General features: G+C 41.4%; 1 protein-coding gene across 1 annotated transcript in view; it reads left to right on the forward strand.

The window, feature by feature from the left end:
• wdr11 (WD repeat domain 11) overlaps window positions 1-20,845 on the forward strand; it is a 63,862-nt gene extending 43,017 nt beyond the window's left edge. Inside the window, 14 exon segments of the mRNA XM_082556253.1 lie at window positions 302-449; window positions 3,243-3,349; window positions 3,715-3,829; window positions 4,953-5,124; window positions 5,934-6,042; window positions 7,775-7,837; window positions 8,155-8,220; window positions 10,568-10,757; window positions 13,487-13,582; window positions 14,137-14,302; window positions 14,573-14,670; window positions 17,209-17,354; window positions 17,825-17,904; window positions 19,347-20,845. Coding sequence (XP_082412379.1) covers window positions 302-449; window positions 3,243-3,349; window positions 3,715-3,829; window positions 4,953-5,124; window positions 5,934-6,042; window positions 7,775-7,837; window positions 8,155-8,220; window positions 10,568-10,757; window positions 13,487-13,582; window positions 14,137-14,302; window positions 14,573-14,670; window positions 17,209-17,354; window positions 17,825-17,904; window positions 19,347-19,549 — 1,759 coding nt within the window. The 3' untranslated portion in view covers window positions 19,550-20,845.
• The last annotated feature ends 287 nt before the right edge of the window (window positions 20,846-21,132 follow it).

Raw genomic sequence — 21,132 nt, forward strand, 5'->3', positions numbered from 1 at the left:
TAGCACTCATGTGTAACAGCTGATATATATATGTGCATATATGTGTCTAGTTTTTCATATTAGTTCAGCTTCTTGACAGTCTTTCTTCACCCCCTCTGGCAACTGCAGAGGTGCCTCCTGCGGTACAACCACCCCTGCTGGGGAATCACTAGGCTCCTCATAATCGTAAAGCCCTGTCAAAGTGCGGAGCCGAATAACAAGATGTCCAACCAAAAGATTTCACACGAGAAAGTGTGAACAAAGACGAGCGCTTAGGTGGGAGAATAGTCAGTATCATTTTTTTGTCTTCTTCTCCCTACAGTCTCCTGCAGGATGCTGAGAGCAAGTCGGAGACAAGCCAGGCTATCTCAGCCAGAGAGCATTTTGTATTCACTGACACAGATGGGCAAGTGTACCACATCACTGTAGAGGGCAACACAGTCAAAGATGGTGCAAGAATTCCACCTGATGTGAGTCCCGAGACTGTCTTTTTTTTTCCCTTCTTCCTCGTCTCTTTACCTTATAAGCTCTTGTACTGCTTCAAGGTCATCCACACCGATCCTTGCACAAAGCTATTTGTCCCCGCTTTATATCGACCTCTTTTCATTTTGTTAATATCATGTTAATCCTTTTTGTACACACAGATCATAATCAGGTTTTTCCTTTACATCAGTCTCTCTTGTCATTCCTTTTCCTTCTGACTGTGTGCTTTCTCTCTCTGTGTTTCTGTTGCTGTAATAAGTTGTGAGGAAAAATGTTAAAAATTTAGTTGAAACATTTGCATTTTCAAGATACTGGTGACAGTAAAGAAGTGACATTCCATTGTGCATTCTTTTCTTTAAATAGTGTATATGCAGAATAAAATATTCTGTCACCTAACCGTCTGGGCAAATTTGGGGCCAGGTTTGCAATACCATCAGAGGTTAGCATAGCCTACGAGGAGCTTACTGTGCACTCACTTCCTCTTGTGTGCCAATGAAATCAGTGAATCCCTAATTTCCTTCGGGATTAATAAAGTATTCTGATTCTGAATATTGCTCCAACAACCTGCTGTGGCTGTGTCCACACACCCATGTTGTTGGCCATCCTTTGATTGCTGATCATTTCACAGTAGTTTCCCCCTGAAAGGGCTCATTTCAGGAAGTTTTTGACAGTGTAACTACTGATCACCCACCTTCCACCATCTGTTTATCTATTTACTCTCTGTTTCCTAACACACGTTGTTTTTTTTACTGTATACAATCAGTGGGGGAACTCCAGGCCTCAAGGGCCAGTGTCCTGCAGGTTTTAGAGATCACCCAGGTCAGCACACCTGAATCAAATGATTAGTTCATTACCAGGCCTCTGGAGAACTTCAAGACACGTTGATGATGTAATTTAGCCATTTAAATCAGCTGTCTTGGATTAAGGACACATCTAAAACCTGCAGGACAATGGCCCCTGAGGCCTGGATTTCCCCCACCTCTGCTGTGTACCATATCCATCACTTCCAGTCATTTTGTTCGCCAAAGGCTAATAAGTGCTCTTTTTTCTTTTTATGTTCTTCATCTACTTTGGGCTCTCTTATGTTTAGAGGCTAAATATCTCCTTGGTGTTATGTGTTTTACTTTATATCTGCACTGTCTTGTCACTTTACTCAAAAGAAGCTCTGCTTTCCGGTTGTTAGGCAGTGTCTGCCCAATTTTCCCCTCGATAAAGTAAATGCCACCACTCCCTCTTTAAAATCCTGTGTCCTTCAGGTTATTTGTGAGAACTTGTGCAGGGGATGATATAGATTTTGGCTCCCCAACAAAATGTTGCCAACCTAATGTCTCTTTCAGTCATAAACTAAATGTAATCAAAGTAAAGGTTTCAAAGATAAATTGTACAGCGCTATGTTTTTTGCCAGTTCTCTCTCTCTCTCTTTTTTTTTCCCCTGGGAACCAAACGGCCAGCTGAATGTCTGCGAATTTGACGGTTTCATCAGTTTGTCCCAGATAGCGTTTAGCAAATGTTCACCTCACTGATAGGGAGCAATGAGTCAGGCTACAGGAAAAAGAAAGCGTGTGTGTATTTATATGTAAAGCAAGTACATGTTAACCTAGCTATTAATCCGCTCTGACAGCAAAGTGTCCTCCCTTGTAAAAAGAAACGAGCTATTACTGAAGACAGGATTTCTTTTCACCCGGGTGAATCCAGGATGCATTGGTAACATCATGACTGTAGGATGGTTTGATTACCTTACAAGTGGACATGTCACCCCTAACAAAGAACGCTTCGGATTGTTAATTAAGAAAGTTTCAGTTACCTAAGCCTCCCTTTCTTTTGGAGGACTTTGACTTTCTTGGACTCATTACCTTGTTCAAACTTGCAGTTGTTTAGAGCTTAGTCACGCTGTAGTGTAGCACCTGCTGCTGTCGGGTGTTGATTGCCCACATCTTTGTCATCACTGAAGATGGCACAATCTCATATCTTTTCATTATCATTTAATATATTATTTAACTGAGTAACATTTATCTCACTTCGTGTAGCATTTCTAAAGGGAAACCTATGGAATATATTAGTTTCCTTTGTGAACCGGTGGATTGTTTGCCTATTCAATGCTTTGCTTTCCGCCACGTAGACAGATACCGGCGGTTTACCTGGGGATTTTAAAGCCTTAGTTTTGTGACGGCTTTGAGATTTATTTCTCAAAGATTTGCATACCCCAAAGGTTTTACAGTCTTTTCGGGATGATAGAAGATCTTCATATCTCTGTCAGGGAACTGAGCCAAAGTCTTCTAAAAAGTTTTGGGCTATCACATACTGAGGATGAGCTGACACGTAACATCTTAACATTGGCACTCTGCTTCACAGCATAGTCTGGCCTTATTCAAAACTCAGATGTTGTGCTTGTTTACCACTCAGCTGCCACACATATATCAATTTATTGTCTTGTTTTCTTCATGCCCTGACATTAAATGCCTGGCAGCGAGATGTTTTATTGCAGAGGGAAAAGGGATGGCTTTTATGCTGTTTGAATTGCGCGTTTTTGTTTTTTTAACTACGCAATGGTTGGCTGCATTAAAGACGTGACTTGTGAACATAATAACCTAATTCCTTTTGATGTCTATCTCCAGTTATATGATGGGTAATCATAAACTTCAGACTGCATGTCTGAAGAATCATGGACTCAACTGCAATTTATCTTAAAACTCAGAGGACACAGCTAGAGCGACTCACGTGTGAGGCTAGCACTTTATCATCTTTGCTTTAACACCTTTTTCTTTTTTCCTGTGTTGCAGGGGAGCATGGGCAGTATAGCCTGTATTGCCTGGAAAGGTGACACCCTGGTGCTTGGGGATGTGGATGGCAATCTCAACTTCTGGGATCTCAAAGCTCGTTTGTCGAGGTAACAGCTAGACTGAAAAAACTTATGATAGCTCCAGTTTTGCTTTCTGATGCTTTGTTAAAGAAACGGTTCATAGATTGTAAACATTATGAGCAAATCGATCAGTAAAGCCCATTTCAGAGGTTGTAGGTTTCGTGTTTGAAATCGCACATGGGTCACTTTTGACCTGCTCTGAATACATGGCACATAAAATGGATTATATGGCCTTTGATGTGCTCTCAGATTTTGTGCAAAGTACATCATGTAGTGCACACAGGCTCATTTTCACGAGCATGTTTGAATGAACCTGTGAGTGATGAAGCTGAAAAGTCAAATCCACAAAGTAAATAAGGTCATTTCTTCTTATTATTAATTGACATTTTTAGGGGGATACCAACACATCGTGGTTGGGTGAAGAAGATTCGCTTCGCCCCCGGGAAGGGTAACCAAAAGCTGCTGGTCATGTACACAGATGGAGCAGAGGTCTGGGACACTAAAGAGGTAAGACTCTATACAGTAACTCCACATGCTGGTAGTTGCATATGAGATGCTATAAATTCCCAGCATGCATACCCTCACTGCACTGCGTAGCTCATAAGTTAAAAAAGCAACAGTCGTCTTCAGGTTCATAGCAGTGGTTTACGGGCTCACTGTGGCACACTTAATGGGTTTTCATAGAACGGCATTCACTGGGGCATGACAGTATTTCTATGGGGTGCATTAAACTAATGTCCTTTCTGAAGCTAACACTGTAATAATAATACAACTGCTGCAGTTCTGCTGTTGCGTTGACAAATCATTACAGTGTGTTGTATAGGTACACACACGCAGTTCTTAAAAGCTTTCTCTTGACATGTAAAAGCTCAAGCATAGCAGGATGGATGATTGTGAGTTCTGAAGGCGACTCGAATCCCTGCTTCATCTTTAGCTTTGTTTACCAAAGTCGTCAACATCCTCAAGGTCCCCTCTGAGCAGTCTACTTTTCATCTTGCCTGAGATTCCTTCTGGCTTGTTTACATTTCAGTTTTTTATTTGATCTAATGTCATCCACTGCATTTTGTTATCTGTATCCATTCTACATTTTTTGTTGGCTTACCCAGCAGCAATCAGTGTTAGATATTAACTGGCAGATTAAATGACACACGCGTCGATGATTTGGTTTATTATGAAGAGCGAGGTAGAGAGAAAATGGTCATCGTGGAGCCCTATTTATGGTCCCCAGTTATAAAAGCCAGACAGTAGATGAGTCAAGCCGTAGAATAAAACAAGAAAAAGCTATAATGTAACAAATCATGAGAATTATGATTCGAAATCTAAAAGAGAATTTCAACCCCAGCTTCCAATGAGCTAATCAGCAGCTGAAGCGGGAAGCACATGAGCCATTTGGGATCTTGTGCTATCACATACAAATTCACAACAGTTTAGTTACATGCATATCTATTTGTTACCAAAACAAACATGTATTTACTGTACTTTTATTTTTTTTTCTTGTGTGCCTATAACATCATTCTGTTTCCTGTTTTACTTGATCAAAAAAAACCTTTCCATATTGTGTCCTTACAAATAAAAGAAGCAATTAGATTGCAATTTGAAATCAATCACCTTGGATGTCCTTTTTCTGCAGGTTCAAATGGTCAGCAGCATGCGCATTGGTCGCAATGTGAACTACCGCATCTTAGACATCGATTGGTGCACATCAGACAAGGTTGTCCTGGCATCCGACGATGGCTGTATCAGAGTGTTGGAAATGGCCATGAAGTCTGCCAGCTACCGCATGGATGAACAAGACCTGACTGGTGAGCTAGGATCCTTATGCTGCATAAAGGACTGAAAAGAAAAGGTTTATGTAGATTTTTGTTGTTGATTTTTGTTAAGTGTCAACTAAAAATGGTTGCATATACCCCGATCAGGCATAACATTATTACCACTGATAAGTGAACTAAATAACACTGATTGTCTTGTCTCTTCATCACGTAAGCCTTTTCTTCTCAAAATTGATGAACTAGAAGCTGGAAAACTGGGCAAGACGACTGGGTCAGAACATCTCCTAAACTGCAGCTCTTATGAAGGCTGGTCCATGTGGTCCAATCCAACAGATTAGCTACTGAAGCTCAGTTTGCAGAAAAATGTAATTCTGGTAGAAAGGAATCAGAATACACAGTGTCTCACAGTTTGTTGTGTATAGTGCTGCATAGCCGCAGACCAATCGGGGTTCCCATGGTGACCCCAGCCATCACCAAAAGCGCCAATAATAAGCGCGTGAGTAAATGGACCACAGAGAAGTGGAAGAAGGTGGCCTGTTTTATTTTTTAAATTTACATAATGTGGATGGCCAGATGTGTGTGCATCGCATGCCTAGGGAACACCTGGCACCATGCTACTATATGGGAAGAACCGCAGCACAGTTTGGTAAAGGCTGTTTTGGCAGCAAAAGGTGGTCTGACACAATATTAGGCAGGTGGTTGTTATGGCTAATCGGTGTAGCTGTGGATTAGAGCTCCTTTACCCAGTTACAGGTTGGCATCTGTAGTCACTCAGTTTATGATGCTGATAAAACCTACAGTCTAATATTGTGTTCTTTCTTATCTGTGGTAAATATGCACAGATCCAGTGTGGTGCCCTTACCTGCTGCTGCCCCGAGCTGCCCTCACTCTAAAGGCTTTTCTTCTGCTGCAGCCCTGGTCAGGAACCTTTACCATGGATGTCACGCAAGTGTAAGTCTCACCTCTGAACAAGTGTTCACTGTGAAATCGTCTCCTTGTTTACATGTCTTTTTAGTCAGGCTAACTGATTTTGACCTGAGGATGATTTTAACTTTCACAAAGTGCTGCTGAGCTAAAGGAACTAGCAACAAGATTTAACGTTATGAATAGGTTTGGTTTGACGTGATCAGAAGCTTTACTTCTCATTTTCTTGTACATAAGGGTGCAGATACATTTTAGTAAGAGAAAGCAACTTACTGAGTAGAAGTTCATGAATTGACCTGAGGTTGTCTGCAAGATCCGTATGAGCTGTGACCATATGATGTTTGAATAAACTGTTTGAGCAGTGTAAAGATGGGTTTTACTGATGTGTTTTTAAAAATAAAAATGAAATATTGCTTCCTACCCTGAAAGCAGGCGGTTGTAAGTGAGCAGAGCAGCACATCAATTGTTGTCAGTAGTTTCAATTATTGATATCCACACAGCCTCGGTCAGTAATCTGTGTGAAATGCTCTAGGTTAAATTGCATTTAAACATGTGTACTGTGTACTGCTCTATTTGAGGAGGAAGACCAATAAGCCATCTTCTGTTGAACTGTGCTACTTTTACAGTTACAGACTGATCTCATCTCCCCACATACAGTATGTTCTACAAAAAACTAATGAATGAGTATGAGAAGGTTTTCAACTCTGCTATCTCAAAACCAAACTTTCCCCTCATTAATTCATAACGTTGACCTATTTTCAGACTGATTCACTCTGAGGAGAAATAAAAATCATCTGATTGCGAATCTTGGTTACAATTTAGTAATACCATCCATTTTTAATCTACTTTCACTTTGCATTGAAGGATGATTTTTATGTCTGTCAACCAAAAAATAGTTTTAAGAACAGTTAAAAAGTAGTTATGGAAAAGGATTAGGGCCACTGGGGAAAAAAAAGAGGGGCACTTTTTTTTTTTCTTCCTTTCCAGAATTCTGAGAAAAAAGTCAGAATTTAAAAAAATAAATAAATCTGAGAAAAAAGTCTGAATTCTGACCCTTTTTTTTTCCCTCGGAATTCTAATCTGAGATTAAAGTCAGAATTTAAAAAAATAAATAATTCTGAGAAAAAAGTCTGAATTCTGACTTTAATCTCAGAATTCAGATTTTTTTTCTCAGTATTCTGGAAAAGAAGAACAAAAAAGTCGAGCACACTCCCCCCCCCCCAAGTGGCCCTAATCTTCTTTCATAGGTAGCTGTGTTTACAAAACTTTGTTAGAATTTTCACCCAGTTTGCAAAATGAGAACTGAAAATATAAATATCGAAAATGTAATTAATTTTAAGTAAGATGTCTGCAAGATTAGGCTCTTACTTTTTCATCTACCACTACAGCTTCTGTCAACCACCCAGACACTGTCTGTAAAAATCACCAGTATAAACAAGTAAACAGCTCAACGCGGGATTCAGCAGAGGCCGTCCAGAGGGACACTATTTAAGCCAGATGTAGTTACAAACCCATTTAACTGAGCCCTGAGTATTTCACTGCTTCACAGCTCCCTTATCATAAGTAAGCAGCTATATTAGCAGCGTGTGTAAGGCAATACCCATCCTCAGCTTAAATGTTAGAATAGACTTCGCTTGACACCGCAGATCGACTTCTCTTAAAAAGTGTTCAGATTTCCATTTAATATCAGGTCAGGTTCTATTTAAGGTAGATGTTAAAGGAGCCGTTTGACTTGCTTTGATCCTTCCTTCTGTTTCAGAGACTACAGTGAGAAAGATGAGATAAAAGGCCTAATCCAGGAGCAGCTCAACTCATTATCAAAGTGAGTTACTGCACTGTTGCTTTGTCCTCTAATGCCAAGTTCGTGTGATAACTCGATATTAATGTAATGGCACAGACACTAACAACCAAATAACAGTGCATGTATGTGATTCCAGTTTGTGTTCATGTAGGGTTGTTTTACAGTTAGAAACTGTAAGTCCTTCCTTAGTGCTTAGACAGCGGGCCCAGAGAGCATGTAGTCTGTGGGTTGACAGATAAGACGAAACTCCTGGAACAGCCACACTGGGCCTGCTGTGTTAGAGAAGTGTAATTGGCCCTGGCTGTGTTTTGATTGTCTGTCTCTGATTGGCCCCCCAGTGATATGAAGAGTGTGCTACAGGACCCAGAGCTCAGTCTTCTGCAGCGCTGCCTCCTCGTCTCACGGTGAGTTCGAGCTCTGTGTGAAGTTGCCAGTGTTTGTCTCTGCGCAGATTGTACCGTGTTCGTGAGCGTTCGCTAGTACCCTGGGGCGGTTATTTTGTTAACATTCAGACAGTGTATCTATGTCAAAGACTCATAAAAGCCTTGGTTACAGAGTTCCAACAGAAGTATCAGAGTATAAGGGACAAGAAAAAAAGTTGTCTAATATAGAGAATAATACTAACTTAATGATATTCTCTAATAAAAATAATAATTCTGACTTTACATGAGTTGCACAGTGAATATTTGCCCTCATTGTGCAAGAAAAGCACCTTGGGCTTTTTTGGGGTGGATTTAATATTTTTTCATATCTATGTTCACATTTTTTGTATGACAGACTAAACATTCTCAGGATGGAGGATACCAATCTTAAAAGATATTGCAGCCATCTTTTAGAGAGCTTATTTCAGCTACTCGGTGATGAAGAGGGCGACTTTCTATCTTTGAAATAACACACAGGAGTTCCTTTCATTTTTTTCATAATTTTAAAATTACAGTACAATCTGGGCAGCTACCAGTACCGTTTCTGTAATTTTACATATTTATCATGTAGTTTTAGTGATCGTGCCCACTTAAGATCAGAGAGTGGCCCATGATGATACATTTGACCAGATCATAGCTTGTGTCTTCTTTCTAAACTCCTGCGTGACTTTTTGGTGGTATGCTTTGCATTGTTAGCATGCTAGAATATTCTTCTCCTGCCCAGTTTCTGCAGATGAAAAGTGATCTCATCAGCCAGTATTGTTCTCCATAATCTCCACAGTCATACATGGTGCCTCCTATAATTATCACCTCCCCGGTTCCTTCTGCACTCTTGAAGAGCCGTATTCTCTCACCTTGGTGCATCACTCTCAGGACTATGCATTCTCGGTTCACAGAGGTTTTTGCAGTGCTATTTGTGCTCTTGCCTCTTCATCTAATCTAACAAACTTGTCTTGGTCTCGTCTGACCAAATAACGCTCAGTATTCCGGCTTATCTTCATGGTTTCTAGAAAAGTCAAATAAATGCAGTCAGTTGCTAGAGAAACGTGAATTTCCATTGTGCCTAGTCTGAAACTCTTGTTTTTCAGCTCTAGATTGCGCAAGTAGCCATCTGTCATTTTAGCCAGGCGGCCACTGCAGCTCTGTATCTCGTTCAATACCTTCTGATTACTGCTGTAACTTTCTTTCAACTGATTTTTTTGGCCCGTCTCCCCATCATCCTGTGTCCTTTTCCATCTTTTTTTTTTTTATAATCTCACAATCAAATTTCATTTTCCCTGGCTTTTTCTTTTCCTCATGGAGCCATGCTGCAGAGTCAATTGTCAGTCTGGTTTCAGTGATCACAGGTTTTCTAACTTGACTGTCAGTGATGTATTGGCTTGTGCTACATTGAGTTTTTACCTTTTGCAGGAAGGTTTTTGTTTCCTTTCTCCTCCAAAAGCTGTTTTTTAAGAAAGTTTTTGCTTTTTTGTTGCTTTGAATAGTAGAGGAAATACTGTACTCGTCAACAGAGAAATGAGGCTGCTATTGAGAGCTTTGCTATTACACAAGGCTGGGCTCATTTTTCTACTATATTGTAAAGTGATGTTTTAGCAGGGATTTCTAGTTATTTGTGGAGGAAAATAATTATAAACATGTAACTACTTAATTTAGAACAAATTGGAAAGATGAGCCAGAAGGTGTAAAATTATCAAGCAAAGCAAATTATTTTGTTTTTGAAACATTTAAATTAACTGCCAAAGAGCATATACTTGCTGTAACTGTAAAGTGTAGTTCTGAAGCACCACAAAAAAAGTATGAGACTTGTGCTTGTGTCAGCAACTCTCATCTCATCTCTGCTTCAGCCTTCATTTCCCTCGAGCATCTGACAAATCTAGAGCAGCCAGTATGAAAAGAAAGGCAATATCATATCATCCCACCCCTGTTTGCATCCTGTTATTAATGCCATGATTTACCAGGAAAGTCTAAAAGATCATTTTTGTTCCTTGAACACCCTGGCTGCACTCTCAGTGAGAGCTCACGATTATGTCTCTACATCTGGCTGTCTCAAGTTTCCATGCCATTGTTAATGTCATAAGGTAACCTAGCAACAGCTATGTGTCTGTGCCGATATGTTAAAGGAGGCTGAGGAAAGTAAAGCAGGAGGAGGAGGAGGAGAGCTCACTTACAGACAAAGCGTAGGCTGGATGATGGAGGAACTGTGGTCATTAATGAGCAAACGAGTAGGGAAACCAGGTGCCATGATGATTCAGGCTGCAGAATCTGACTGGTCCAGAGACAAACACTGAACTCAGGTGATGCGTTTTTGTTCTTCTGTGGCAAACTGCAGGCTGTTCGGGGACGAGTCAGACCTTCACTTCTGGACGGTGGCATCCCACTACATCCAGTCATTTGCACAGGCTCGTCAGCTAACTGTGTCCGCCGCAGAGGGTCAGGCCCAAAGCGAAGGAGTCCAACCGTCACCTCAGAGCCACCTGGACATCTGCCACGATGTCTTGTGTGAAACCTCTTATTTCCAGGTCAGTATAATAAGAGAAAATGGAGAAAGTGTTTACCTGTGTTTGGTGCTGTCTCTTTGGTGAGCAGAGAAAGTAAAGACAGATAAGTTTCAGCCAACATTGGAAAAAAAAAAATCCCCCCAGGAGTCATCCCAAAGACAGTCGATGTCCTCAAGCCAGACTATGCACAAACAAACACAGACGGCCTGTCCCTTATCGTCCACGGTGTCAATATCACCTCGGTCAAACAGTGCATTCTGTTACTAATGACGCTGTGGATCTACTCTCGCCCACATTTTTAAGCCTTTAAGGTCAACTCCATGCCTTCCTCTCCTCTGAGTGATTCAAGCCCTTATTGATGCCCTCTTAAAAATGTCTAATTTGTTTGTGCAGTCTGATTGCGTAGCATCCTGCTGAAGACATTCTTGCATCAGCATCCAAGGTCTTTATAAATATGACTCTTCTCTTTTCATCTTCAGTTAACAGACTAGTTAGACGTGTTTCAGCACACTGAGCAACATTTTTCAAATGTCTCCATCATTTTCCTATTTTGTATCTGTGAACTGACTTAATTTCTAGTCTGCAAAAAAGAGACAGTTTGAAAAACATAAGATAATTAAAAATTGGCTTACTGTGCATGTGGAGATAGCATTTTCTGGATTTTTTTTTTTTTTGGCTGCTGTACCGTTTTTTTTCCCCCACTGTGCCAACCTCCGTGTACCCGAGAAAGTAAAATGAGGAAAAAACCTTTTCCATTTTTGATAAAAGACGATTTAGCCAGTTGAAAACAGTGCCCCAGACCTTTCAGTTCAAGGTTTTAAGTAGCAACAAGCAAATGTACTGTCTAATTTCACTCAGTATAGTTCCAATTAAAAAGTCTTAACATCTTTTTCTAATGGATTATGCACCATTCCGTTTTTGTGAAAGTTGTGCTGCTTGCTAATAAGGGGCCATGCAGTGATCACAAAGTTAGGACTTTCAAAGAGCTACCAAGACAGTGTGCAGCAGCATTTGGCTCCTGTTGTCATAAAACGACTTCAGTGGCAGCAGCCTGCATGTAATTACTAATATCCCGGACTCCAGTACAGAGCACACAGCTCTGAAGTTACTAAACTCATTTGGTATCTCCGCAAGGAAGTATACCCACAGCTATGAATTGCAGAAGAATTCATCAAAATAAAGCGAAGCCAAAAAAAGAAGCCTCTGTTGTAGATGTAGACGCAATAAATGTGTGCACGTAGCCATTCTTATAAAGAAATCTACTATGCTGCTATCTCTCCCGAAAATTGATGACTCAGTCTTTTGTCCATCAGCTGCTGTTTTTCTTTTTCTTGCCTATCTTTTGCTCATTGAACAGAGTGCAGTCAGTACATACAATCACACAATCTCGATGCCTGCAGTGAGTATAGCAGATTGAGCCCACGCGAAACCAACCTGAAGAATTTCTTTTAACATGCCTGTTGAGACATGCATGGGACGCCCTGCCCTCCTTAAAGAATATATCAGATCCAACGCCACCTTCACTGAACCCCCAGGGTAGTGAAGACCTGAACGTCTATCCTTCCCCCAGGGAGACAATTTTTGACTGAGTCGGGGAAGCCACGGAGACATTTTCACCAACACATCAGTGATTTTTCTCCATGTCCTCCAGCTCCCTTTGTGTCAGTACAGTCAGTATTACACATCATTATGGGGATATAGCATCACGCCCCAAGACTCCCACAGAGCTGACATGGCCTTGAAACAGCAGCTGCAGTGATGACAGCTGCATCATTTTCCCACTGACAGGACTGTTTGAGTGACTTTCTGAGCCATAGAGTGTAGGTAAAAATAAAAAAAAGTCACAAAGTCATGTTTGGCGAACCTAAGATAGCATGCTGTATCTCTTCCACAGAGATGACCCTTAAAGTCCCCAAGAAGTGACCACATACTGATGGATGCGTCCACACAAGGCAGTTAGAAAGACATCATTTTGTGGAAACCTTTTGTTTCTATCACTGCGTGATCAGTGAACAAAGAACTAGTCTTGTTTACTTCCCACATACAGTTAGCATGATGCATTAACTGGACGTGGGAAGCTGGCGTCTGGTGAAGACTGCTCATTCAGCCTTTGTTCCACAGATGGAAGAGGTGTCACCGTCCACTCAAAGACATGAAGAAGGCAGCTCTAAACTTCTCCATACATTACATGGTGGAGGTGCACATGAGAATAAAAATGTCAGACTTTGAGCAGGCTTTAACCTGCCTCATCCCGGTACAAAGTCGGCGTGATCTCACCCATGTGAGAATGGAGCAGGTCAAGTTGAATTCACAGTAGTGGGCGAGTGGATGGTGCGTTGTGTTTCCTGTGTGGTCTTGTCCAGGAGCACCTTAACCTAAACCAAACAGAGTATTTCTTCCACTGACTTCATCTTTGAAGTGAAGTATCTGACAGGGAAAAAATGAGATCTCCTGTCACCAAGAATTGGGAAACAGAGACTTAATAATGAAATACAGTACAGGGAGCACTGACACCCAAGAAACTTGTGAAGTTTTTAAAGACATTATAATTATACTCTCCATCTCTGGTATATGTATTCATGTAATCCATCACTTTCTCCCTATATTAATGCATGCGTACTAACTCATATCCTCTCTGTCTCTCTCTGACACAAAGTTTAATGGATTTCTGGAAGCACTTGTTACACAAAGCAAAAACTTATTCCTACTACTCCTTAAGTTGTTGCTCCTTGTGTTTTTCTTTTTAACAGAAGTTCCAGCTGGATCGAGTTCACCTGCAGGAAGTAAAGCGCTCCAGTTATGAACACACTAAGAAATGCGCTGACCAGCTCCTCCTTCTGGGTCAGGTAAGTATGACACCACCGCACCGCCTACACAGTTAAAGTGCATCTGCATGGAGACTATAGCTGTGAGTTGTCATGTGGCATAACTGGTAGACTATGCACCACACTTTCCATTGCAAACCACACAAATCTACACCTCCTTAGCTGTGCATACATGCAAGCTAAAATGTCATAGTCATAAATAGTTCATATCGCAGTGAAGAAAATCAGCGCTGCTCCTGTCCTCCCTAGCTTCACAGCCTGCGGGGACTGACATCACCTCTTTCACCTCTCAATGTCACCACTCTCCTTCTAATCACAAGCTGCAATCAGCCGGCTGTTTGCTGGAGGTGCAGTTATCCAGCAGGCAGACAGGCAGAGGCCGGTCGGTGCTGACCCCAGCACGAGCTCCAGCCTTCATCTACACCAGATGAAAAGCATGATAATAAACATAATTTCCCCTCGCAGCTCTGTCTTGTTCAGCTCGTGCACAGTGGTTACCTATCAGAGCCACTAATGCCTTGTTTCTCTCTGCTGCCACGGTAATTACGCTCTCATCTCTTTGTTGTTGCTCTCAGACGGACCGGGCGGTGCAATTACTGTTGGAGACGAGCGCAGACAACCCCAGCTACTACTGTGATTCACTCAAGGCCTGCCTAGTGACCACCATCACCTCTTCAGGCCCCTCGCAGTCTACAATCAAGCTAGTGGCCACCAATATGATAGCTAATGGCAAGCTTGCAGGTAGTGTTCCTCTATATCTGATACCAGAAAGAACATTTTTATTTGTATAGCATACACCTGGGATCTTTTTATTTTTAATTTAAATTGGAAAGATTTATATTGGAATCAATCAATAAATCAAATAATGCTTATCTTATCAATTTGGCTAATAGCAGCATTGTGTAATGAAACCATTCTGCTGCTTTCAGGGCCAAGTTGGCCACCTTTGGTACTGATAGCTATGATGTCTCACACGTGTGTATGACTTGTCAATCTTCTGCTGTTTATCAGAGGGAGTTCAGCTGTTGTGTTTGATTGACAAGGCAGCAGATGCTTGCCGCTACTTGCAGACCTACGGGGAGTGGAACCGAGCCGCATGGCTGGCTAAGGTAACTCAGCATGACGGGATCCATCAGCAGGATGAAGATCAGATACTGAGTAATGTTTGGATAGTGTAAATCTGTGGGCATGTGAGTTGTGGATGTGTGACGCTTATGGCGCCACGATTTATTCTCTGAAGTTTGTTTTCCTGTTAGCTGTTGCACATCAGGGAACTCTCGTAGTGGTCACATATTTATGCTCCCCTAGACTTTTATACAAACATAGACTGTGTGCACAGTTATTAGGCAAACATTTTGACCTTATCGTTGTTTTTATGCATATTTTCCAGCTATAAGCTTTATAAACTTGAATGACTTATTGGATTGAAGCATATCAGGTGATGTGTGTAATGAAGGAGGGTCTGGTCTAAGGAGATCAGCAATCTATATCAGCTTCTTTTCCTCGTGCAAAATGGGCACAAAAAGATATTTAACTGACTTTGAAGGGCAAAACTTATTTTTAAAATAATCTTTCAAGGAGATGCAGAAATTGTTACAATATTAGGGCATGATGACAGAACTAAACTTATTGTTGTAAATAGTCAACACGCAGACAAGATACGTGTTGAGGGGAAAAAAGAGTCAAATTAACTGCCAAAGATTTGAGAAGACTCAGACATAAAGCTGTTAGGAATCCCTTATTCTGCAGCGCTGCCATATTCTAGAAGGCAGCCTACCTGCAGTGCAAGGTGTTCAGTGCTCAGAGACACAGCCACAGGCTGAACCCGACCACCAATGAACAAGACACATAAATTAATACCTCAGTACTGTGCCAGAAAATATCTAAAGATCAGATGGAAGGGACTGTTGTCAGGCCACACAGACGGGCCTTTGGATGGATCGGTAACCGGCTCTAGGCAAGGCAAGTTTATTTATATAGCACAATTCAACAACAAAGTGCTTTACAGAGACATTAACAAAACAAAGACAATGAAAAGCATGATTTAAGTTTGATTAAAATTTGAAATTTGAAATTTAAGCTTAAAAGTGTGGATTTGGTGCTTTATTCAAATGCAGCTGAGAACAGGTGAGTCTTCAACCTGGATTTAAATAAGCTGAGTGTTTCAGCTGGTCTGAGGCTTTCTGGGAGTTTGTTCCAGATATATGGAGCATAAAAGCTGAATGCAGCTTCTCCGTGTCTGGTTCTGACTCTGGGAACTGATAAAATACCGGATCCAGATGACCTGAGGGATCTGGAAGGTTGATACTGGGTCAGGAGGTCACTGATGTATTTTGGTCCTAAACCATTCAGAGCTTTATAGACCAGCATCAGAACTTTAAAGTCTATCCTCTGACGGACAGGCAGCCAGTGTAAAGACCTCAGAGCTGGACTGATGTGGTCCACTTTTTTGGTCTTAGTGAGGACTCGAGCAGCAGAGTTCTGAATGAGCTGTAGTTGTCTGACTGATTTTTTTTAAAGATGCTGTTACAGTAATCAAGCCTACTAAAGATGAATGCATGGACTAGTTTTTCCAGGTCCTGTTGAGACATCAGATCTTTTATCCTTGATATATTCTTGAGGTGAAAGTAAGCTGATTTTGTTATTGTCTTAATGTGTTTTTCTAAGTTTAGGTCTGCATCCATCACTACACCCAAATTTCTCACCTGGTTTGTGGTTTTTAGGTGTATAGATTGAAGTTCTCTGGTGACCTGTAATCGTTTTCCTTTGGCACCAAAGACTATTATCTAGTTTTGTTTTTGTTTAGCTGGAGAAAATTGTGGCACAATGAGTCATTAATTTCCTCAGTGCATTTACCAAGAGCCTGTACAGGGCCACGGTCTCCTGGTGACATTGTGATATATATTTGTGTGTCATCTGCATAGCTATGATAGTTTATTTTGTTGTTCTTTATAATCTGTGCCAATGGGAGCATGTAAATGTTAAACAGAAGGGGTCCCAAGATGGAACCTTGGGGAACTCCACATGTGATGCTTGTCTGCTCAGATGTGAAGTTACCTATTGATACAAAGTATTTCCTGTTTTCTAAGTATGTTTTGAACCAGTTTAGTACAGTTCCTGAAAAACCTGCCCAGTTTTCCCGTGGTTTGAGTAATATGTTGTGGTCAACTGTATCAAATGCTGCACTGAGATCCAGCAAAACTAAGACTGACATTTTTCCACTGTCTGTATTCAGACATATGTCATTAAATACTCTAAACTCCACTTTGAAGCAGACATCAGGTGGGGCTGGAGGTAGGGTACTGATATGAGCTGGTATTATTAAAGATGAGCTAATGTATCGTTTCGGGTTGAAGATAGCCTCAAACTCAACTCCCAAACAGACTGCTAGTTTTTAGAAGACACTTTCTTGAAGCAGCATACAGGAAAAGGTCTGCGTCTTTTCAGAAGATCCTGATTTTTATACAGGACAATTCTCACATATATCATCAACATTTTGGATTTACCAAGAGTGCTGTAGTTGTTCACTACTAAAATTTATATTTTGTTGACTAATAATTGTGCACGCAGTGTGTTTTAGCAGAAGAGTGACAAACCTCCAACTAAGAACAATAATTCATGCCTTTGCGTATCGCGTTTGCTTCCAGGTGCGTCTGAACCCAGCAGAGAGCGCAGATGTGCTGAAGCGCTGGGCAGAACACCTCTGCTCCCCACAGGTCAACCATAAATCCAAAGCCATTCTGGTGCTGCTTTCACTGGGCTGCTTTTACAAAGTAGGAGAGATGCTCCACAGGTAGGAACAAGCTATAGATTCAGAAATGGGAAGATAAGACTCTTGTAATTATCCCCTGTAATAAAATACATGGATGTATAAATATATTAGCTCACTTTTTCTTCTCGAAAATGAGATTCCCTTTCTTGCACTAAAGTTTTTTGTTCTAAGACGTTGCACTTTCACAGTCCTTTTCGTCCTGATTACACTGAAGGACAAACCACAGTGTAGGGTGTGGGCTGTACCTGTGTCTCTTACCTCAGCATCGATCTCCTCTGAGAATACCGGTCCCCCCTCCTTAACAGCTCATGCTCCGAGATGCTTCTGGCAGCAAAAAGCTCTCAGAGAGAATTAGAGAGACATGAGGACGACAAGGTTGATGTATTCTGTAGGAACACAGGCATCAAGGCAGGGACGATGCTGGTTTCTGATGGTCCCTCTCACCTCCTTCTCTCTGTATCTTTCTTTTCTTCCTTCCATCTCCCGGACAGCATGAGACACTTTGATCGTGCCGCCCTCTTCATCGAAGCCTGTCTGAAGTATGGGGTGATGGAGGCCAACGACTCGTCCAATATCCTTTTTGAAAACCCATTATTGTTACACGTTACAAGTATGCACCTGATAGTAGCTTCACAGTGAAGGTCAATTTAGATGCTCTGCAGAGCACATCAAGCTCTATTTCACACTTTCCCATTAGCCAGTAACACACTGTGATCACAGAGAACAGTTGGAAAACTTTTTCAACCTAAACTTTGAAAGCTTATTGTATATCACCATCTATGGGCACAGTTTTGGCACATACTTCTTATCTGTAAGATTTAAATATATTTACCATCTAACTCAAGTAGTATGGTATCCTGTAGTGTTCCCCTGCTCCTCTGTGACTCAACTGAGATAACCTGTAACCCTTAACAAGAATTTATGTCTACATCTGTCCTACCAAACCCTTCTTTTTATCAGCCACATTTTTAATGCGCACAGTGCTGCACAATCTCTATTTTATCTAATACACGCTGAGTATGTTGTGAGAGAAGAAAAAGAATCTGACATTCACCTAAAAGCAATATTTCATCTAGAAATCTCTGCTGTGTAATAAGATATCTGTTTGTCTTGTCAAAGCTGTGTTTACTCTGTGTTTTAACCACAAAGCGAGTTATGATTCATGAGGACCAGATCAAGCCAGGCTCTCTTCGAGCGCAGGTTTTTTTGGAGAAGTGACAATAACGTCAAACAGCTTTTTAGTAAAAATATCTCTATTTTTCAGACTTTGTGAGTACATGAGCCAACACTGCCTAGAAGTTAGGCCCACACAAAAGAGCAAGTGTGTGTGTGTGTTTGAGAGAGACCAATTAATCTTTGTAAATTTAGTAATCACATAAGCCAAATGTACAATGTGCAAGAGGGCGAATGCAGTCATCCTACTGTAGCTGAAATCAGTGCAGTGCACCAACCAATCTTCCTTTCAAGAAGCTTAGATCTTATTTTTGGTCTAAAAAAACATTTTGAGCAGGGAAACACAAACGGTAGTAAAAAAGGTAACCATAGAAACCCTCAGCTCCATCCTTTCTATCACCCTGATGCTGGCAGGTCCTTAGGATGTCAGGAAACCACATAAGCAGCAGATGGACCACCCTGAGCCTTTTTCTGCGAGGGGTTAAAAGGGAGTTTTTCCTTCCCACTGTCGCCAAGTGCATGCTCACACAGGGTGGTCTGCTTTGGACTGGTTCTTATATATAGCTTTTGTACTCCACATGAGCACTCAAAGTGTCTTTAAATGTAATGCACACTTTGCACTGGCAGGAAGCTAACAGTATCACTGAGCTGAGCGCCTGCATTTATTGTGTTATTCTCTAGTTAAACGCTTTTGTTTTATTTGTTACCTTTTTGGATTTGGTTCAGTGATATAATTAGACCAACACTTGATTAATCTTTCTTGAACTTCTATAGATGAGATGCCAGTATGTAAAAGTTTCAAGTCGCTCTGCTGTGGCATCTCCTTAACTCACTATGCACATAAACTTATCGAAGCTGCATTTCTGGAATACGCGCGGCTGCTGCGCACGCTGGGCCTGCGGGAGGGTGCTGCTCTGTGGGCGTCGCGGGCTGGCAGCGCTGGGGAGCAGCTGATGGAGGAGCTTTTTCAAGGAGAGGGAGGTATACCGGAAGCCATTCTCTGCGAAGAGGTCGTCGAGCTGGGCCTGGAGAGCAAAGAGTGACCTCGAAGACGGAAGATTGAGAAGACGACGGACAGCCCGCTCTTTGGTGTTTATCGAGAGTTAGCCGTTCAGTCTAACTTCAGTTAGTTAACAGTTCAAAGCATCCAGGAGCATTATGATCGTCATCATGATCGTCATCTTCACATCAATATGAGGAGTTTAATTTGATGTTGAGTCAGTGGGTTTGTCTGTGACAGTAATCAGACTGAAATGTCGTCATGTTTGGTGAGACCATTGTGTCTGTGCTCTGTCTGTATGTATCAGCCCCAAAAGAAACACTTCCCTTGTTTACCTTTATCCCCCAAAAATCTGTATATGTTTTGGTAGATTGATTGATAAATTCAAAGGATTTTTTCTTTTTTACAGTTTACTTGTTAAGCCTTATTTTCCGTGCCTGTATTAATTTCCGAGAACTGCTGTAGCTCTGCATGTTCAATTTGCCTTTAGTTTGCTGAAATTGAAAGTGGCAGAATTCATTTATTCTCCAAGTTACAGGTTCTCTATTCCTGTTTGAAAAATGCAAATCATTTGAAAGTGTCATTAAAGTGACAGTCCATTTTCAAATGACGTGACACATTCCCAATTGTTTTGTTTGTTTTGCATTTGATATAACCAAAAAGCTGCATAATTTTGATTGAAAACTTGCCTGACTGTCTTGGAAATGTACAGTAATGTTGCTGTAGACAGGCACACAGCACACTGGGGGAGGGGTTTCTGCAGCAGGTGGTGGTGCTTTATAAGTAATTGACCAAAGCCTGCTGCTGCTCTTGCTGCACGCGCCTCTGCAGCTGTAATAGTTGGATGGCAGTAAAATTGCACAGCCAGCCCACCCTGCACTTATTAGACACTTATTAGTATATTATCTCCCTTGATGCCAAGGACAGAGGAGTCTGACCGCAGCCACCTGAGGGATTGAGCACCATTTAATTAGAGTGTGCAGAGGGTTGTTTGTTAATCCAATCCAATAATCCAAATGGATTTTTAAAATCTTTTCTATTTTTAACGGAGAATTGTGAGGATACGTTGCAACATGTGTACTTTGATGTTTGTGTAGTGAAGTTGTTCTCTAGTGTGTATGTGTGTCACAAGAAGAGCTGTCAAAACTCCTTTTATTCAGACCTCTGGATCATTTACACAAATACTCTGTGCTGCTTCTGCTGTTGCTCATCACAATCACAGAACCCGACACACTGGCTGAGACGCCGCCAGCTTTCCTTTGCTTTGCTTTCACCTCGTTACATGGTAAAAATGTCCTGATCATAAAAAAACAAAACGAAATGTGCGCAACAATGCAAAGATTTTAGTGACTGTGTGTTTAATTTGCTTTATGTTCAGCAACTTCATCCACGGGACCTTGTAGTGCGTTACTGTGTTTCATAAACACGTCAGTGCCGTTTTCTCTCCTGTGTTACAGTAAACCCCAGGCTGTGTCACTATGGCAACCCAGTCCTATTTTAGGGGGGGGGGACTGCATGTTTTTCCTGTATATCAATTTTCACACGGCCTCCCCATAACGTGCTGTAGGATCCCGTAGAGTCGCACAATCCAACAGACAACGTTATGATGTAGCTGACCCGAAGCTG

This window comes from Aulonocara stuartgranti (genome assembly GCF_965226115.1).
Source record: "Aulonocara stuartgranti genome assembly, chromosome: 13".
NCBI classification, from domain to species: domain Eukaryota; kingdom Metazoa; phylum Chordata; class Actinopteri; order Cichliformes; family Cichlidae; genus Aulonocara; species Aulonocara stuartgranti.